This window comes from Sapajus apella, unplaced genomic scaffold, assembly GCF_009761245.1.
Source record: "Sapajus apella isolate SASKATOON/1434 unplaced genomic scaffold, GSC_monkey_1.0 scaffold136, whole genome shotgun sequence".
Lineage (NCBI taxonomy): Eukaryota > Metazoa > Chordata > Mammalia > Primates > Cebidae > Sapajus > Sapajus apella.
Genome location: NW_022437076.1, coordinates 716,550 through 736,491, shown reverse-complemented (window position 1 = coordinate 736,491; position 19,942 = coordinate 716,550). Strand labels below are relative to the sequence as shown.

Here is a 19,942-nt window from a genome sequence, read left to right as displayed (position 1 = left end):
AGGACTGAGGCCAACACAGTGCCTCCTGTTCTTGCCTTAGGGCCGAAGAGGGGTCAGGGAGCCAGGAAGGGGCGTGGGGGGGCACAGGGGCAGGGGCTGCTGTGCGGTTAGCCTGATGCAGACCCCCAGCCCTCTGAGGAAGGCAGGGCATGAGCCTGAAGGCCAGGACTTGCAGGGAGTCTGGGACCCCCAGGTCATTGTCCTGTGAGTTTGAGGGAGCAGAGGACTGGCCCAGCACCAGCAGGTGCCGCCACGGACGGTGAGCACAGCTCAGCTTACCTTGCCCTCCCTACACACCTGCGGAGAACTGTGCTCTGCCACCCGCAGCCTTAACGTGTTGGGCAAGCATGCCTGTCACCGGGGCAGGAAAGAGGTAACTGTCATAGGCCAGGGGTAGGCAGGTGGCAACGGTCAAAGGTGTCAATTCTGGAGCCAGACAAGCCTCAGTGCAGGCCTGCTTCTTCCTAGCTGTGAGACCTCAGCCGTTTACTTAACCCTCACTGACTCAGCACCACTCATTTTACTGTAATAATTATATGTTTATTTCAGCGTGCCACAGAGACACATGATCGGCATATCAATTCCCATCATAGCTATTACTGTTAGGACAAAGCTAACCTGGGTACTTAAGAGATTTTAAAGTGAGTCTGTTTAAAGAGAAGTACCAAGTAAACAGTAGTGCAGGCTTCAGTTGGGAAGCTGATTCATAAGTAATGACAGTGAAGGAATGCCAGCTGGGGCTTCCTTGGAGCTAGTGGTCATTGAACTGTTTCCTAAGCCCTGGGAGCCCCAGAGGGTTGGGGGCAGGCCTAGGGAACAGGTGGGAGAGGGGTCAGGATTGCTCCCCTCACCCCTGCAGACCAAGTGCTCCCCCCTGCACTCTGGAACGGGCGGCAGTTGTGATTTAGGGAGGAAGCAGCATGGCCTGGGTGTGGCTGTGGAAAACAGGGGCTGAAGTGAAGCCATTGGTGGGGCAGCTGGGGGCTGGGGCCACATGTTGGCCGGCAAAGGCACTGAGATATCACAGAGGGTGTGTCGGTGAGGGCTGGGCATGGTGGGGTGGGCAGAGCCTCAGGTGTGGGGGGCTGCACTGCCAAGGGATAGAAGAGGGCCAGGCTGGACGACATGGTGGGAGGGGCCCACCTCATCAATGGTCTTATATCCAGAGGTCCAGAGAGGCGCAGCCTCCAAGGCGTGGGGCCAGGGAGGAGACCTGCGGCAGAAAGGAGGGTGGAGGCTGGAGAAGCGCAGAGCTGCGCGAGACCCCAGGCCACCCAGCCAGTGGGGAGTTAGCCCTCATCTGAGGCGGGACCTCAGAAGCTGGCATCTACACCTTGTGGGAGGACTGGAAGTGACGGCTCCCCTCCCGTGGGGTCTTGACTCCCAGCTCCCACCCTCCCTCCCTGGAACATCATAGTTAGGACTCAGGGGCTGGGCCCAGTGCCACGTGCCTGGAATCCTAGACCCAACGACTCCAGAGACTGAGCCAGGAGGATGATTTGAGGCCAGGAGTTTGAGGCCAGCCTGGGCAACATAGCAAGACCCTGTCTCTTAAAAATGAAAATAAATTAATAAGAAGGGGCCTGGGATTCAGAGAGAGACAGGCTTAAGTAATTATTCTTCAAATGCTACAATTAAATTTTTTTTATTGTGAGCTTATTTTTTTCCTGCTCTTTTTATTGTGGCAAAAAGACATAACCTAAGATAAACCATTCCAACCGTTTTTCTTTTTTTTTGAGATGGAGTCTTGCTCCGTCATCCAGGCTGGTGTACAATGGCACAGTAATGGCTTACTGCAGCTCCAATCTCCCTAGTTCAAGGGATCCTTCCACCTCCTCCAGAGTAGCTGGGACTGCGGGTGCATGCTACCATACGCCACTAAGATCTTTTTAACTTTTTGTAGTGATGGGGTCTCACTGTGTTGCCCAGGCTGGTCTTGAACTCCTGGCCTCAAGTGATCCTCCCACCTCTGCTTCCCAAAGTGCTGGGATTACAGGCGTGAGCCACTGTACTTGGTCATTTCTTTTTTCTTTTTCTTTTTTTTTGAGACAGGGTCTCAGTGTGTTGCCCAGACCAGAGTGCAGTGGTGAGAACATGATTCACTGCAACCTCAACCTCCTAGGCTCAAGCAGTCTGCCTGCCTCAGCTTCCCAAGTAGCTGGGACCACAAGGTGCAGACCACCGCACGCAGCTAATCAAAAAAAGTTTGTAGAGACAGAGTCTCACCATCTTTCCTAAGTTGGTCTCAAATTCCTAGGCTCAAGTGGTCCTCCCGGCTTGGCATCCCTAAGTGCTGGGATTATAGGCGTGAACCACTGTGCCCGGCCATTTCAACCTTATTTTTTTTTTAGATGGAGTCTCTCTCTTGTCGTCCAGGCTAGAGTACAGTGGTGTGACCTTGGCTCACTGCAACCTCCACCTCCCACGTTCAAGCAATTCTCCTGCCTCAGCCTCCTGAGTAGCTGGGACTACAGGCATTCACCACCACGCCCAGATAATTTTTGTATTTTTAGTAGAGATGACATTTCATCCTGTTGGCCAGGCTGGTCTCAAACTCCTGACCTCAGGCGATCCGCTTCCCTCGGCCTCCTGAAGTGCTGGGACTACAGGTGTTAAGCCACTGCGCCTGGCCCCTTTCAACCACTTCTGAGTGTCCAGTTAGTGGCATTAAGGATCATCACCACTATCCATTACAGAACTCTTTCATCGCCTCCACAGAAACTCTGCATCTGCGAAAGAATAACCACCTGTTCTCCACCCTGAAACCCCTGGTAACCTCTATTCTACTTTCTGTCTCTATGAATTTGCCTATTCTAGGGCTTATTTTTTCTTAACAGGCTAATACACATATGCGGTAAAAATTCACAGAGCAGAAAGTTTCCCTGTCCCCGGGTGCTCTTCCCAGATGAACTGCTGTTTTCATTTCCTGTTCATTCTTTCAGAGGTATTCTGTGCATGTACATAAAATCTGCGTGTGTACACGCCTCTTTTCATTCATTTACAAACGGAATATGCTTTTTATGCCTCTTGCTTTTTTATTTAACAATAAGTCTTAGAGATGAAACGATATTTAGTACATCAGAATACCGGTGCATCTTCTGTATCAGCGCACACATCCTTTTTAATGGTTGTGTAGCGTTCTGTTGTGTGGGTGAGGCATACTATATTTGGCCAATCCCTTGTAGATAGAAGCTCTTCAATTTTTAATTTGTTGCATTTATCTATTGATGGCACGTGCCCACCCTTAGCAGCAGAAATGAAGTAGCTCCTAATTAGCAAGGAGAATTAATTAAACACAAAATAACTCTGTTCACACCTATCAGACTAGCAAAAATTCAAGTCTGGCGATACCAAGTGTTGACAAGGACATGGAGGAGCTGGTGCTGTTATGGACGGTTGGGGAGATTGGCAATGGTTAGAACCAGTTTGGGGAGCAGCTACGCACTCTCTAGTCAAGCTAAAGATATACAGCCCTTCAGCTCAGCCAATTTCCTATCCAAGAAACTCTCCCTGGCCAGGCGCGGGGGCGCATGCCTGTAATCCAGCACTTTAGGAGGCTGAGGTGGGAGGATCACTTGAGCTCAAGAGTTTGAGACCAGCCTGAGCAACATGGCAAACACTGTCTCTACAAAAAAATACAAAAATTAGCCAGGTGTGGTGGTGCGCACCTGCAGTCCCAGCTACTCGGGAGGCTGAGGTGGGAGGATCACCTGAGCCCGGGGAAGTTGAGGCTGCGATGAGCCGAGATGGCACTACTGAGCTTCAGCCTGGGTGATAGAGTGAGACCCTGTCTCAAAAAAAAAAAAAAAAAATCTGTCCCATACGTGGACCAGCAAACAGGAATAGCCATTGTAGCATGTTGATGATAGCCACACGTAGGAACCAACTTAAATGTCCAACAGTAGGAGAAAAGAGAAGAAATTATGCCGTATTCACATAGTGGAATAGTAGACAGCAGTAAAAACAAACTGTCACTAGATGCATCGACAGGAATAAATTTCACAAACAATAGTAAGTCAAAAATAAGATCGATGAGGATATGTACAGCATGATGCATGCAAAACAATACCATGTATTGTTTACAGGTACACACATTTGTAATAAGTGCAAAACTAAGTTCATGTAAGTCTGGGCAACATAGCAAGACCCACCTCTAAAAAAATAAAACATAGGCTGGGCATGGTGGCGCATGCCTGTAATCCCAGCACTTTGGGAGGCCAGGACGGGCAGATTGCCTGAGCTCAGGAGTTCATGACCAGCCTGGGCAACACGGTGAAACTCCATCTCTACTAAAAAAAAAAAAAAAAAAAAAAAAATATTAGCTGGGCATGGTGGCATGCACCTATATTCTCAGCTACTTGGGAGGCTGAGGCAAGAGAATTGCTTGAACCTAGGAGGCAGATGTTGCAGTGAGCCGAGATTGCGCCACTGCACTCCAGCGTGGGTGACAGCGCAAGACTTGGTCTCAAAAATAAAATAAAACATAAAAAGGTTAGCTGGGCATGGTGGTGCATGTCTGGTTCTGGCTACTCAGGAGGCTGACGGGAGGATTGCTTGAGCCCAGGAGTTCAAGACTGCAGTGAGCCGTGATCATGCCACTGCACTTCAGCCTGGGTAACAGAGCAAGGCCCTGTCTCTTAGGGAAAAAAAAAAAGTGGGCTAGGTGTGGTGGCTCATGTCTATAATCTCAGCACTTTGGAAGACTGAGGCAGGTGGATCACCTGAGGTCAGGAGTTCGAGACCATCCTGGCCAATATGGTGAAACCCCATCTCTACTCAAAATAGAAAAAATTAGCCAGGCCTGGTGGCAGGCACCTGTAATCCCAGCCACTCAGGAGGCTGAGGCAGGAGAATTGCTTGAACCTGGGAGGCGGAGGTTGCAGTGAGCTGAGATCGCACCACTGCACTCCAGCCTGGGTGACAGAGGGAGACTGTCTCAAAAAAAATAAATAAATAAAAATAAAGATGGAGCAACTTATCATTGGAAGCTACCATTGCATTAATACCTTTGAATTGCATCATTAACTCAAAGCTATTGGAGGGAACATTGGTGGCTGTTGGCCCTGGCTTTCCACCAGCCCTGGGCTGGTTAGAATTTCTGCCTATTCTAATTCATGTATAATGCTGAGATGTTCACCCCAGTCATGAAGATCCTGGGCTCTAGGGGTCCCCAGGCCTGTCGGAGGAAGGCTCATCTGTGTTGTCACATAAGCCTCAGGCTCTGCCCCTCTTTCTCCCAGAGGTCATTTCTAGAGCTTCCCCAGAGGATTCAGCATTATCCCTCTGTGACATCTAATCTCCTGCCAAAGGCAGCCTGATCCTGGGGTAAGTCTCTCCTGGCAGGGGAGCCTCTCACCCGGCCTTTCTCCAATCCCACAGCCCAGGCCTTGGCAGGGTGGAGGGAGAGAGCCTGGTTCTTCCGCCCAGCCCTGGGCAGCCTCCTGGTGTCCCTGGATAGAAAAAAAGACTCGTATTTCTTTGCGCCATTGAGCCCATCACCGCAGCACCAGCGCCTTCGACATCTGCAAAACAACATCATTAGGTAGGTGTTAACTTTTCCCCACTGGCAGGCCTGGCGCTCGTAAATGTACTGTGACGAGTGTAATGTGTTTATGAGAATGTGCGTAATAAATTATCAGAAATAGGCTGCATTTTTAACATCGCTTAATGTATCAAGTTGGCCTCTCACAGCCACAAGCTGTGTTGCAAACGCTGAGCTGACTTGCTGGCATCAGCACGCCAGCCTGCCTCCGTGCCGAGGCCATGGCGCATGTCAAGAAGGAGGCACGGGACCCCAGAGAGGTGGTTCCTACATCCCTTCCTGACTTCCTCTCCATCATGTGGAATCTAAAGAAAAATGGGCTTTATTTATTACCAGCCCCATCAGAACGCAGCAGGGGCCTGTTTTGGGGTGCCCAATATATATTTGTTGAAATGTGGCTTCATGAGTAAATGAATGGGCAGGAGACCTTGGAAGGCCCCTTTCCATCAACCAGCAACATTGTTTGGAATTCCTCCATCCAAGCCCTCGGTTGGGTTAAAGTTTTCTGTTAATACAGAGAACGTACTATTAGCACAGCAGGATAGGAGCCCCTCTGGTAATCAGGGAGGGGTGGAAACGGGGGATACATGCAAGGTCGGGGTCAGAGAGGGCCCTTCCTCTCTGGGCACGTGGACACCAGCCAAGATGCCAACCAAGGAGCATCCAGCCAAGTGTTGCACAAAGGGTATTTCCTCAAAAACACGTTACCTACTCCAGGAAGAGCTGTTGACTGGTCCTTCTCCAACAGGAAAGAGGTCAGAATACCCAAACAGGAGGAGATCAGACTCCCCAGAGTGGCTTTGCCAAACCCCTCTGGAAATCCCAGCACCCACCTCGGGTTAGACACTCGCTTCCCCAGTGAAGAATCACTAAATACTGAGAGATGTCATGATGGGCTTGTGTTACACATGTGAACAGCACAGAGGCAGCGCAGCAGGTTGACAATCGCTGTGGTAAACCGTCAGCACCCTCTCACCCGGCCAGTCTCAACCTTCATTGTGCACCAGAATCATCGGGGTGCTGGTTAAGACGCATCCTGACTGCGCACACATTCTGAGTCAGTGGGTGTGAGGTGAGGGCCTGCAGCCAGCATTGTTGATAGACATCCTGTGCTGGGGGCAGTGACTCATGCTTGTAATCCCAGCACTTTGAAATGCCAGGACAGGAATACCATTTCAACCCAGGAGTTTGCGACCAGCCTGGGTAGCAACCCCATCTCTGCAAAAACTTAAAAAATCAGCTGGGCATGGTGGTGCATGCTTGTGGTCCCAGATACTTGGGAGGCTGAGTTGGGAAGATCACTTTAGCCTCGGGATGTCAAGGCTGCAGCGAGCTGTGATCACACCACTGCATTCCAGCTTCGGTGACAAAGTAACTAGACATGCTATCGCTACAGAGGCTGGGACCATTTTTTAAAGAACCCACTTTATCTCGTTTGACAGGAGCCTTTGAGTGGATTTGTGGGGAGTTGGGAGAAAGCTCAGAAGCTTGTTGGGAAATGCAGGGGGCAGAGAGGCAAGGGCTTAGGGCTCCTGAGGGCTGTGCCCAAGGGCAGACTCCATCCACTTAACTTTGCCAAGGGCTGGTCCAGCTGCCCACCCCAGCATGGGGAATGGAAGGCAACATGACTGATGAGGCTTTGGACATGTCCAACTGCTTAGAGATGCCCACACATGCCAGCCAGCACCCCGCCTTGGCAGGTGCATCCATTTCTCACCTGGTCCTGGCGGCAGACAGGGAACAGCTGTCCGAATTTCGCTGGTGAGAAATTGAGGCGAGTACAGAGTGCCATGAAGGTTTGCACCAGGAAGGCAGTGCAGGGGCAGCAGAACCACAATTCCCTGAGTGCCATGTACACACTGGGCACTGTGCCGGGCACTGTGTGCCCATCCTGGCCTCTAACTCACACAAGGTTGTTCTTCTCCCCCATTGCAGATGCGACCCAGGGCCTACGTTAAGCCACTTGCCCAGTCAGGCAGTTGAGAGGAGGCACGCCTGACTGCCGACCCTAAGTGTGCCTGCTTGACCTATGCTCTTTCTAGAAAGTGAATGTCTGCCCAGATAACACCACTTCCATCCCTTGGGGAGGCCCCACCCCATGTCAGCTGGACTCAGAGCTGGGCAAATTCAGACCTAGCGTGGATTTCAACTCTGCTACCTGCCAAAGGCTGGCCCCCACATGCCACGTGTTTCTCCAGTGGGCACCCTGGGGTTTCCGGCTCCATGCTCAGATGCTGGGTCCTCCACTTGACTTCTTCCAAACCCTCCCCACAAGCCAGGTCCTGCAGAGCCAAGAGCCGTGAGCTCATCCTCCAAAACCCAGACCCCCAGGACAAGAGCCAGCTCTCAGTGAACACAGGCACAGGGCCTTGATGTTAAAAGGCACAGGCTCGGTGGTCAGGACGTCCAGATCTCATCCCCAGTCTACCTCTTGCTAGTCACTTGACCTCGAAATCCTCAGTCTCCCCATCAGTAAGATGACAACACCCTCTAGCTCCTTCGTAATGATAAAATGATGGTTCAGCGTCTGTATTTTAATACCTGTATCATTATATAATCATTTTGTGATGCAGCCACCTCGGGCACATAAAAAGTGCCTATTTAAGGATTAATCTAAGCATTCCTGGAAATGAAAATCCCTCCTTACCAGGCTGCCCTTCCAGGCTCTTCTGTCCTTCCCTTGGCCTTTGGCTCTTGGAAGGCTGAATTTTTCTCCCACCGGAACCTCAGGCTACAGGCTGGTTCATTTCCACTGTAACCCCTGAGGCTGTTGGCTCCTACCTCCTCCTCTTCCTCCTCCTCTTCCCCCCTCCTTCCCCTTCTCCTCAGTTTGGGCTTCCCCTGTCCAAGAAGCCTCAGGATGAGCTTTGGGAACAAGATTTTACTTGCATTTCCAACTCCGCTCTGAGCCCCTGAGCTCTGTAGAAGAGAGGAGGAAAGGGAGAAGCGAGGGAAAGCGGAAGCAGCAGAAAGTCAGGACACTGGGCTGTCATCGCAGCCCAGCCACCAGCTAGCAGTCGCCTGGGCACATTCCTTGTGTGAGCGCTAATTTCCTCATCTGTGAAGTGGGAGCCGCAGGCCCTGCCTACATCCTGGGCTGGTTAAGGGATCAATGAGATGACAGCTGTGAATGTTCCTGGCAAGTGCAACGTTCGCCATGTGTTCCTGCAGTGTGTTCAAAGGCCGGTAGTGCCGCCGCCACCCAGTTCAGAACTCAGCACGAAACATGAATTTCTCATCACTTCTCACCATGAGTCTGGTCTTTCCAAAAGAAGGGAGAAGGGAAAGCCAACTGAGCAGCTCTTACCGGTCAAGTTATCTGCTGGATGGGGCCTTGCCACAATGCTGTGCATCTGGAAATACCTTCATTTCATAGATGGGGAAACTGAGGCTCAAAGAGCTCAAATAGCCTGCCAGAAATGTGCAAGGGAGCAGGGCAAGGCTTTGCAACTCTTTCCTCTGCTCCCCATCCCTCTGCAGGGGTTACAGTGGGGGAACAAGAGAGGCTTGGAGCCCCTCATTCAGACTCAACAAAGGTCCCCAGCTAAGAAGCTAAGCGTCTCATGGTCAGTGGAAACCAGAGGGTAAACAGAATTCCATCTGTGTCCAGGGCTTTCTGGGGACACCTGTCCACGCACAGCCATTCCCACCAGAGCTCTGGTCCTGGAAAGCCAGACAGTCGGGCTGGGCCCTGTGGAATTTGTTTAGTGATCTGACCAGGTGAGAGACCCAAAGTAAGGGTGGGGGTGGAGGTGCCGCCCAGCCTCTGCCTCACTTATGGCCCAGGCCCTGCCCTCACCCCTCCTGACCAGACCCTGTCCAGGTTCTCAGCCACCCTGCCCTGGTGGGTCCTTCAGGCCACTCCCTGAGCAAGTGAGGGGCTGATTAGAGGTTAGAGTGCTGTGTTAGAGTATGAGACCTGAGAATATGTGTGCGCAGACTGTGCGCGGTGTCCATGTACAGTTGGGCATGTCCATGCCCATGTGTAGGCGGCCTGTCCCTACACGCTAGGAGCTGACTCAGATTCCTGCCCCATAGATGCAGGAGGACAGAGGGAGTTGTGCCCAGGGTCCCTGATCACTTCTATGGGCGCATGTTTGTGCGTGTTGTTGGGGGCTCGGGGGTGCCTTTGATCACCTGTGTGTGTGTCCCGCAAGGTGTGCGCCCGCGGGCATTGGGGTGCGCTGTGCCGCAGCACCCTCGACCAACTCTGTGTGCCCACGCACGCGTGTGTGTCCACGGGTGTGAGTGAGCGGAGGCCTCCACCGCGTCTCTACACCGGCACACCTGCGTGCGTCCCGGGGTCCCCGCCTTTCCCGCGAGCGTGCGTGAGAGGAAAGCGCTTGGCGGCCCTGCGCGACCACGAGTGTGCGCGCGCGGGGTCCCGGGCCGGGGCGCGCGCGGTGTGAGTGCGGGTGCGGGCGACTGTGGCGCGGCGCGGCTCCCTCCGCCCCCTCCGCTCCGCGCCGCCCGCCAGCCCGCCCGCGCGCTCACCCTGCTTGGCTGCCGCCGGGTGACGCGGCTGGGCCCGCCCCCTGCCTGCCGGCCTCCCGCACTCACTCGCGCCGGCCGCCGCGGAGCGGGCAGCAGCCGCGTCAGGGCCGTCCGGGGGCGCGGCCGGCGATGCCCACAGCCCCCGCCGTGCCCTGCCGGGCCTGCTGAGCCGCCCCCGGGCCGAGGTCGCGCCGGGCCGGGGCTGCGCCCGGGCGGGGCGGCGCTGCCTGCATGACCCTCCGGCGGCGCGGGGAGAAGGCGACCATCAGCATCCAGGAGCATATGGCCATCGACGTGTGCCCCGGCCCCATCCGCCCCATCAAGCAGATCTCCGACTACTTCCCCCGCTTCCCGCGGGGCCTCCCCCCGGACGCCTCGCTCCGCTCCCCCGCGCCCCCGGACGCCCCCGCACGCCCGGCCGCGGCCAGCGCCGGCCCCCGCAGCCCCTCCGACGGCGCCCGCGAGGACGAAGAGGATGTGGACCAGCTCTTCGGCGCCTACGGCTCCAGCCCCCGCCCCAGCCCGGGTCCCAGCCCCGCGCGCCCGCCTGCCAAGCCGCCGGAGGACGAGCCCGACGCCGACGGCTACGAGTCGGACGATTGCAGTAAGTTTCCAACTCGCCCACTTCGCGCCCCCTTCCCTTGCTGGGGCTCGGCGCCCCCGGCCTCGCGGGTCCCCTGGGTCGCTCCCCGCCCCCCGCGTGGTCGCCTCTCCCTCCGCGCACACCCCGGAGGCGGGGTCGCCGGGCTCTCCGCGCCCTGCCCCGACCGGGCTGGAGAGGAGGGAAGTTTGGGGGCATCCCCCAGGGCGTCCCGTTTCCGGGGTCGGGCCGCGCCCCCTCCCTGCCTGCCTGGCCGCCCGCCCTCCGGGAGCTCGGTGCGGGCAGCGGCTTTTTTCCCATTAAGGGCGGAGCTGCGTCCGGGAGAGACACCAGTTGCTGCGGGCCGCGCGGTCACTCCCCTCTCGCCAACCGCTCCGGGAGGGCCCCGTGGCCCAGGGTCGGTCGGGGCGAGCCGGGGAGGGGCCCGGGGTTGGGAGCGGCCCTGCCTCCCGGTGGGCCCGGCTTTCCGCAGAGCGCCGCGGCTTTGCTGGCGCGCGGGCTGAGGACCAGGAGGACCATGAGGCCGCTTGTCCTTTGGAAAAATGTCCATGGACCCCGCCGCGGTGCTCCGCAGGGCCGCGGACCTTCGCACACCTGTTACGCGCGCTGTCCCCAGGCAGGAAGGGCTCCCAGCCCGCCCTCCTCCCCGGAACTGAGCCCCGAGCCCAGGAACAGGCAACCGCCGGAGTCCCGGGGCCGAGGCCCGGCGGGTGGTCGCTCGTGGCACCTTTCTCTGTTTCTGAGGGTGCTGGTCCGGCCAAACCGGGACTGGCTGGGAAACCCAGGCCGGAATAGGTCGCAGTCCAGTGAGGAATCGTTTTGCGCGGGTCAGGGTGGAATGGGAGACACCCGCCGTGCCCCAGTCCAGCTGTAGTCCCAGCCGTGTTACTGAGAGACCTGGAAAACCAGCGTCAAACCCCAGCCCTGCCCGGGATATTGCCCTTGCTGGGCAGGAGTCCTGCTCTGGCTTCTCGAGGGCCCCGGCGGCCCTCCCCTGCATAGCAGGGGTGTTTGTGCCTGGCTTGGGCACTTCCCACGGCCTGCGGGGTGCGGGCCTGGAGTCTCCCAAACATCAAATGTGCCATCAGAAGATGAAGGTGGGAATTACCAGTGCCCCTCACCCTGGGGCACAGACCCCCCCATTGCCCCACCTGGGGAGGCCCATCAGCAGTGGCCAGTTAGAGCTGGGTGGCCGTAGGGAAACTGCCGGCTATGCACTTTCTCGAGGCCTGGACGGCAGCCCTCGGGCCAGCGCCTGGCATATGGAGGCCCTGCCCTGGGGTGTGGGGGCTGGGGCGCAGTCTTGCCCCTCCACTTTCCTGCCAGCTTGGGGAAATTGGGTTGCGAGAGTGTTTTGCCCTCAGGGCTGTGCCCTAGATCCAGGCCCCTCCTCTCTGCTCCTGGAACCCTGTGGGAAGCTCACCCCGGACTTGCTGAGCCCTTGGGTAGGCCCTAAGTGGGACCCAGGTCTCTTCTGCTGGCCTGAATCCAAAGCCTCCCCCAGAAGAAGGGGTGGGAAAGTTGTTCCCATTTCCGTCATCTCCACTGTTGCACCAAGGAAGTGAGGGGGAGGGCAGAGCTTCCGTCCCCACTCCTGGTGCCACAGAGGGCCCTCTGGATGGCAAATGGCCAAGAGGTGGATAGCTGGCATTTTTTTTTTTTTTTTTTTTTTTGGCTGGCTCTAACCCACAAGGCAAGGAGGGGATGGGGAAGCTCAAAACTCAGGCCAGCCAGCCCCACCTCCAATCCGTCAGCTCAGCAGCCCTTCACGGGGCATGTCCTGGCAGCAGGGCTGGGTCCTTGGCCTCAGATACATGCCGTGTGGGGGCCAGACTCACATAGGGTCAGCAGTGCAGGGCAGAGCTGGACGCAGCTTTGCCAGCTTGCACTTTGTGCTGGCCACGCCCATGTTACCAGGACATACCAAAGAAATGCTGAAAACGGACTCAGAAGAGCTAAGGAGGATGGTGTGCCACAGAGCCAGGGCCGGCTTGGGCCACTGTCGCCCCCTTCAAGGGGTGCCCCACCCAGGCTTGGATCCTGCTGGAGGCTGAGCAAACATCTTAGGCACGGGAGCCCAGAACTCTTGGCTCTTGTCCATGGTGGGGGAACAGGTTCTGGGGTGGGACCACCTTCCCCTCAGTACCCCAGACCATGCCCCCCTCTGGGCTGTGACAACCAGATCCCTAGAATAAGCCTAAATGATTCAAGCCAGATGGTTCATTACGGCTTTAGCCAGGGTTATGCTATTTGCTGCCCTAATTATTGGATTATCTCTGTTCTGACAAGAAGAAATGAGGGCGGTTGCTCTGTTGTCCAAGGCGGAGAGTGAAGTGCTGTTTATTTGCTCAGCCTTTTCTCCCGGCTCTTTAAAGCCCTTTCTTTATTAAGTCATGTCAGAGCGCAAGCACACAACTCATATGTTCCCAGCAGATCTCGCAGAGGGGCGATGACAGGGAGGAAAGGCGGTGAATGTCTGAGGGAGCAATAGGACCTGGTCACCACCCTGCCAGTTCTCCTAGGATGGCCTCTCCGGTGGGCTGCCCTCCAGGCGGGCCCTGGGCCCTCAAACCACACACTGCCCTACCTGGGATGCTCTCCTGCCTGGCCCCACCTGTGGAAGCCCAGTCCGTTCTTCAAAGCTGTAATCACCAGGGGGCTGTGGGTTGCAAGTGACAGATAACCAACTCAGAGTGGCTTAAACCATGACAGCTGAGGTCTTGCTGCTCCAGGGTGCACCAATGTGGCAGCACCTCAGAACCATCAGAGGTGATGGCTCTGTCTGTCTTTGCATGTGGCTGTCAGCTTTTCCTTGTAGACAGAAAATCAAGACCGATTTCTTATTCCCAAGGGTGCCTGGGTGAGGAAGGTTCAGGTGCAAACAAGGTCAGAATGATGCTGTCCGTCTCCATCAGCCAAACGGGGCCCTCAGGTCCAAGGTGGCTCCTGTGGGTCTAGGCATCGCATGTAATGATAAGGTCCTCCCTTGGGTAAGGACCGATTTCTTCTCTCATGCCTCAGTTTAAGAGTGAGGAAACCTCTTCCGGAAGTCCCCAGGAGACCTGTCCTTTGGTCTCATTGGCCAGGATTGCACCGGGGCTGGGTCAGAACCGATGTCCATGCAGGTCTGGGGCAAGGACAAAGTGTTGAGTGCACCTCCAAGGCTCTCCTCGGCAGGGGGCGTATTCCAGCCCCCACCGGCCCTGGGGCCCTTCCTTTGAGCCCAGAACCTCTTTGGCCCCAGTCATGTTCTACCTGGACCTGTCATATTTTTAATGCACTCAACATGACAGCACCATGTGGCAGGATCTGTGCTAGACACAGAGATACAAGGATGCTGAGAGGTGACTCTGAGTTGAGGGTATTCATCAAAACCCAGAAAAATAAGTGGCTCTGCAGCGAGGTACAGGGAGGCAAGAACCCCAGTGGGAAGCTCTGGCTTGCAGAGCTCACTCACAGAGAGAGCTCAGCTCTAAGACTGGAAAGAGGGAGGAGGTGGGCTGGCAGAGGGGAAGGAGGAAAGGGAGGTGCTCCTGGCAGAGGGACAGCTGTGTACACAAGTCCTGAAGTGTCAGAAACTCAGCCCATTGTAGGAGAAACAATAGAGCCAAGGGGCTGAAACAGGGGAGGAGATTGATGAGGAGGCCAAAGCGGTCATATCACAGAAGGTCTTGAATGCCACACTAAGGAGGTTGCACTGTGTCCAGGAGTTGATGGAGAATCTTTGAACAATTTAAAGCAGATGAATGAAGATATTTATGAAAATCGTAACACTCATCTCTAAGGTGCTGGGAAGCAGGGATGGTGGCTCATTCCTCTCTATCCCCCTGCAGTGCCTGACTTGCTGTGTGCCTTAGTTTCCCCAAGTATAAAATGCTTTCAGCACAGGCTTGATGATTTTCTATGGTCCTTGCCACAGTTATTTTGTCTTTGTAAACTATTTGAGAGTTTACAAAGACAATTTACAAAGAGATTTTCTTTTTTCTTCCAAAAAAAAAAAAAGAAATCCTGGCAGATTTCCTATTCCCAAGGGTGTGTGGGTCAGGAAAGTCCAGGCGCAAAGCAAGGTTATGGTGATACTGTCAGTCTCCATCAGCCAGGCAGGGGGTGTTCAGCTTTGGAGGAGCCAACAGGGGCTTGAGCTGAATTTTCTGTGAATCAGCCCCATTAAAGCTCTATAATTATCGACAGGCGGGTGAGAACTCTCAAAGGCCCATTAGTGACCAACCCTCATTATTTCTCTGAAAATGTAAACTTCAGTGGGGCCAAGTGATTTGGGCGCTCCAAGGGCAGGGCACTGTGGCTCTCACAGAGAAGCGCCTTCCCCTGCCCCCAGGGCCCTCCTCACTCCCAGCACAAGACGGAGGCGCTTTTCCAACTGGAAGTCCTCTCCAGGGCAGCGCGGAAGCCCCACCCTCCTTCCCCAGAGCTACTCTGCTTTCCTCTCCTTTCGTTTCTTAGTTGCAGCCTCCTAAGATGTCAGCGAAACAAAGTGGCAAACTGGCCTGACTAAAACTGGAGTCTCACTCAGTACAAGACCGAAATAAAATAAAATATAAAAATAAAAGTGGGCTGGGAGCGGTGGCTCACGCCTGTAATCCCAACATTTTGGGAGGTGGAGGCGGGAGGATCGCTTGAGCCCAGGAGTTCAAGACCAGCCTGAGCAACATAGTGAGACCCACCCGCCAACTGTCTCTATGTAAAAAAATTATTTTAATTGTCTGGGCATGGTGGTGTGCGCCTGTCATCCCAGCTACTTGGGAGGCTGACTTAAGAGGATTGCTTGAGCCTGGGAGGTTGAACTGTGATCACACCACTGCACTCTGGCCTGGGCAACAGAACAAGACCCTGTCTCAGAAAACAGACAAACAAACAAAATAACTTTTTGGGAGCCACTAGGCTTTAAGGCAGTGTTGAAGAGGCCTAGATTCTGTGCCCAGGTCTTTTGGGTCACGCTGAGCAGCTTACCTCCCCTCTCTGAGCCTCATTTCTCTGAAGGGAAATGAAGAGTTTGGGCCATGTGCTCCCTAAGAGAGCTTCGCCAGATCTCTCAAAATTGTGACCGAGCTTCTATTTATAAACTATCATTTCTTACAGACCTTCCTCGGAGTTCAAAGAAATTCATCAGTCCCTTCCCAGTAACATACTGGGCGTGCCGCTCCCTCCAAGTTGGTGGTAACAGGTGTCTGATCACCCCGTCCTCAGACACTCCCCTTCTGGAGCTGGGTATCCTGGGGAGGACGGCAGGCAGCTGCGTCTTCTGGCTGCCCTTCTCTGGGGTTGGGAAACAGGCAGAAATCACAGAGTGTGCATTCTTCCACATGGGCGGCACTCCAGATCCAAGCTCCTGGGAGCACCTGGAGGGCAAGTGAGTTTGAATGGAACTGCCACGTGTGTCTGCATCTGCTCTTTATTGGTCTCACAGGTGTGGCCAAGACCAGGTCCCTGAGCTCAGGAGGCGAATTCTTTGGGGGAACAAACCCCAGGTAGGCCCAACCTGAGCTGCAGATGGATTTACTGTCACGTAAAGTCAACAACTCTGGAGAACATTGTTGCGGAACGATTGGTGCATCTTGGGCTGTGGCCGTGTTCGTTGCTGCCCCGTGGATGGCAGCCAGCACGCAGGCAGCCGAAGGCCAGCTACGGCTATTGCTGAGGCACAAACACCCTGCTCGGGAGAACGTGTCCCTGGCTCCACTCAAGACCTAGTATTTATTTTTTTTTTTGAGACAGGATCTCGCTCTGCCACCCAGGTTGGAGTGCAGTAGAAAAATCATGCTCTTTGTAGCCTCAACTTCCTGGGCTGAAGCGGTCCTCCCACCTCAGCCTCCCAAGTAGCTGGGACCGCAGGTATGCGCCACCGCACACAGTTATTTTTGTATTTTTTGTAGACATTGGTGTTGCCATGTTTGGCCAGGCTGCTGTTGAACTCCTGAGCTCAAGCGATCCACCCGCCTCAGCCTCCCAAAGTGCTGGATTACAGGCGTGGTCACCGCGCCCGGCCGCTCAGGACCTGCTGGCTCTTAGTTTGCACACAGTTCTAACAAGTGTCATCACCTGGTTTTATGGGAGAAGGAATTAGTGAATAGGTGAGAGAGCTGTTTGTGCTACCGGAGGCGAGTAATCTCATAGGACTTTCAGGCTGATGTCAAAGGAGGAGGCAGAAAAATGAAGAAAACCAAAAAGAGGGATCCCCCCCCGGGGACCCCCAGTGGAGGGGTTGCCGCATTTCCCCGTCCGCATCTGGACTATGACTGTGTCGTGCGGAAAAGTAATCGCAGCCAAAGAAATTACGGAGGTTATTCGGAAAAGCTTAAGTGACCGTGTGTGTGTCCTGTTCCCAAAGGCAGGAAGGGAACGGTCCAGTTTAGAGCAGTTTCATTCCGAATGGGTCTCACGGAAGCCAGTACTGTGAGCTAGAAAAGCCACCAGAGGGGTCTGCTCCTTCCGTAAAGATCTCCTGAGCGCCTCATACACCCCAGGGACTGTGTGCTGTGAGGGGGATGCTGCTGTTGTCTCCCTTTTACAGATGAGTAAAACTGAGGCACAGAGATGCCCGATCAGCTGGTCACACAGCAGGGAAGTGCATGATGGGCTCTGAACCCAGGAGACTGATGTCAGGGGGCAGGGCTTGCACCCCACACTGTGCTGCAGCCAAAGACAGAGACACGTGCTCCATCCCGTATGAGGACGGGGTGATGTAGACAAATGCCACTCCCATCACCAGCTCAGAGTAAACGACACTCCATACACATGGCCCCTCACCAGCCCATTTTCCTGCAGACCCAGGAAACTTATGGCTGGGCCCCAGCACTCGCCCAGAGATCTGCAAACTTGTTCTATAAAGGGCCGGATAGTAAATACATCAGCTGTGCAGGCCATATGGTCCCTCTGAAGCGGGAAAGCAGCCACAGATGAGGCGTAAGTGGATGGGCCTGGTCAGGTTTGGCCAGCGGGCCGTAATTGTATCTAGACCCATGCTGGGAGCCTAGCTCAGAGTCCTGGCCTGAAGAATAAAGTCTTTCAAGTTTGGCCTTCTCTTATCCCAGGATCACACCAGCCACTAAGCCCACGCCTGTTGGTTGGCCTGTGGTTGGAATGTCACCTCCCCCAGCCCCACTGTGCCATTAGCCAACTCCTACTCATTCCTTGTGGCTCAGGTGAAACGTCACCTCCTCCAGGAAGCCTTCCCTGATGGTCCCAATTCACATGGGCTTCCCGAGGCTCCTGGCTCACCAGGTTCTACTGCAGTAAATTCTTTCCACTTGTTCCTCCCGTTAAGCTGTGCTTTCCTCGGGGTAGGGACCCTGCCTTACAGATGTCTGTGCGCTAGAGTCTGGCACGTTGTAAACACTTGGTAAATAATGAATGAATGAAACACCCGTTGACCAGCCCTGCAGCCTGGGAGCAGACTCTGGGCTTCTGAAGCCATCCGTGAATGTGTATCTTGCTGTCTGGGGACTGCCCCCAAGCTCTGCCCTCCCCTTGGCCTGCGTGCTGAGAGCTGCTTCTGCATGAAAGGCCACAGCTGCTCTGCGTGATTGACCCCGGGGAGGGAGGCAGCTGCACCCAATTATGGCTGCACCCTCCCCTGGCTTTTGGGAGTTGCCGCTGCCGTTGAGAGACTTGGGGGCAGCGGTATGAGGACAAAGCTGGCTCCTCACAGCCTGCCCAGGGTCCCCGAGCGGCCCGAGAGACAGAGGAGTTGCAGTATTGTGTGTTTTCTGGGGACTGGTGAGCAGATCAGCTGGTCTTCCTGGCCAGGCCTGCCCCTCTCAAAGCCTCCTCTTCTCTGCCTTCTCATGTGATCCTTGTGACATTCACAGGTGAGGGAAACTGAGGCATGGGGCCTAGACTTGCAGTTGCACCAGGAGGGCAGGAAGTCTTTTGGCTGGGTGCCCAGCTCAGGTGGGTCTCACACTTGGCCAGGCAGGACTGGGTGCCCACCTGACCTCTCTGGATCTCAGTTCCTCCTCTGGAAAGGGGAGAATGGCGTGACTTCCCAGGGTTGGGTGGGGCTGGGAGGATGGGTGAGGGGCTGGCCTGCAGTAGGTCCTCAGTTCGTGGAAGCCGCCATGGGATGATGGCACCTGCCCAGGCCAGACTCATCTGGCCACACAGGCAGGTGACGCTTCTCCAAGACGTGGCCAGCGTGGGACCTGTGCCCTCCTCTGTTCGCAGCTGCCCTGGGCACCCTGGACTTCAGTCTCTTGTATGACCAGGAAAGCAATGCCCTCCACTGCACCATCACCAAGGCCAAGGTAGGCTCTGCCAACCTGCCCCCAAAGTCTCTGCCCTGGGGTCCTCAAGAGAGGGCCGAGGTTAGGGAGGCCAGACCCCCCCCCCCATTTACTGTCCAGGCTTTTGGGTGTCTGTGCTGTGTGGGGTGGGGGGCCAGGAAAAAGTTCTTGCCTAAACCTTGAATACCCAACCCCAAGAAGCACCCTGGTTAGTCAGGCATTTCAGGGAGCAAAGAAAAGAAACAGACAAGAATGGGAGGATCAAGGCCGGGACAGAGGCCCCCGAGCCCGGGGAGGGGCTGCCGAGAGGGAAAGGGGGGCAGGGCGATGTCTGTCCTGCAGGCCAAGGGAGGCGGGCTGGGTGCTGTTGCCTCTGGGCCTCCCAGATGACGCCACTGTGCACCCTGGAAGCTGAGCCACAGGAGGAAGTTGTCGCCACTGCCGGCAGGCCGTCCAGGGCCTGAGCCCAGAGGCCCTCTGAGCCTCACTGCGTGGGCTGGGGTCGGGGGTGTCTGTGGCCCCTCTGCTGCCCGATCCGGCCCCTGGTGCTTCCCTCTGGCTCCGCCTCTTGAGCCAGAACGTGTCCGCTCCATGTTCTCAACTGTCCTGTTCCTTTGCCCACTCACCCCATCGCTCCCTGTGGGAGGAAGGTGCCAAAATTGATGTTTTCTCGCAAGGTAAGGGCCTGTGTGGCCAGTGGAGTCCCCTAGTAGTGCCACTCAAGGGCCTGAGCCAGCCCAGCTCAGATCCAGCGGCTTCCGGCAGAGCTGCCCGGGCTGAGGCCCCACCCAGCCTCCCAACCTGCAGCCCCCCTTGCCCTTCCTCCCAGCTTGCCAGTGAGGGCTGCCCTTGGCACTGTGCCCACCCAGTGGGACAGGCTACTGGGTGTCACCACAGGCCATCCCCTAGCCCAGCCTGGGCCACAACACGTGGACCGCCACGGGCAGGCGTGGGCGCCATCCACCCTAGGCCCAGGGCTCTGACGGCACTGAGAGGCCTGCACGCCTGCCCCACCCCCGCCCTCCCCTCTAGAACCGCCCAGGCTCCGCCCCACCGCTGCCCTCC

General features: G+C 55.7%; 1 protein-coding gene across 2 annotated transcripts in view; it reads left to right on the top strand.

Annotated features, from left to right (window-relative positions):
- The first annotated feature begins 10,121 nt into the window (after positions 1-10,121).
- The window catches only part of DOC2B (double C2 domain beta), a 36,670-nt gene continuing 26,849 nt past the window's right edge, over positions 10,122-19,942 (top strand). The window contains exons 1-3 of one of the 2 annotated variants that reach the window (XM_032263399.1): positions 10,229-10,640; positions 18,819-18,898; positions 19,528-19,554. In XM_032263399.1, coding sequence (XP_032119290.1) covers positions 10,268-10,640; positions 18,819-18,898; positions 19,528-19,554 — 480 coding nt within the window. In that variant the 5' untranslated portion in view covers positions 10,229-10,267. Of the gene's footprint in view, positions 10,641-18,818; positions 18,899-19,527; positions 19,555-19,942 lie in introns of both variants that reach the window. The other variant, XM_032263400.1, reaches the window with a different exon arrangement.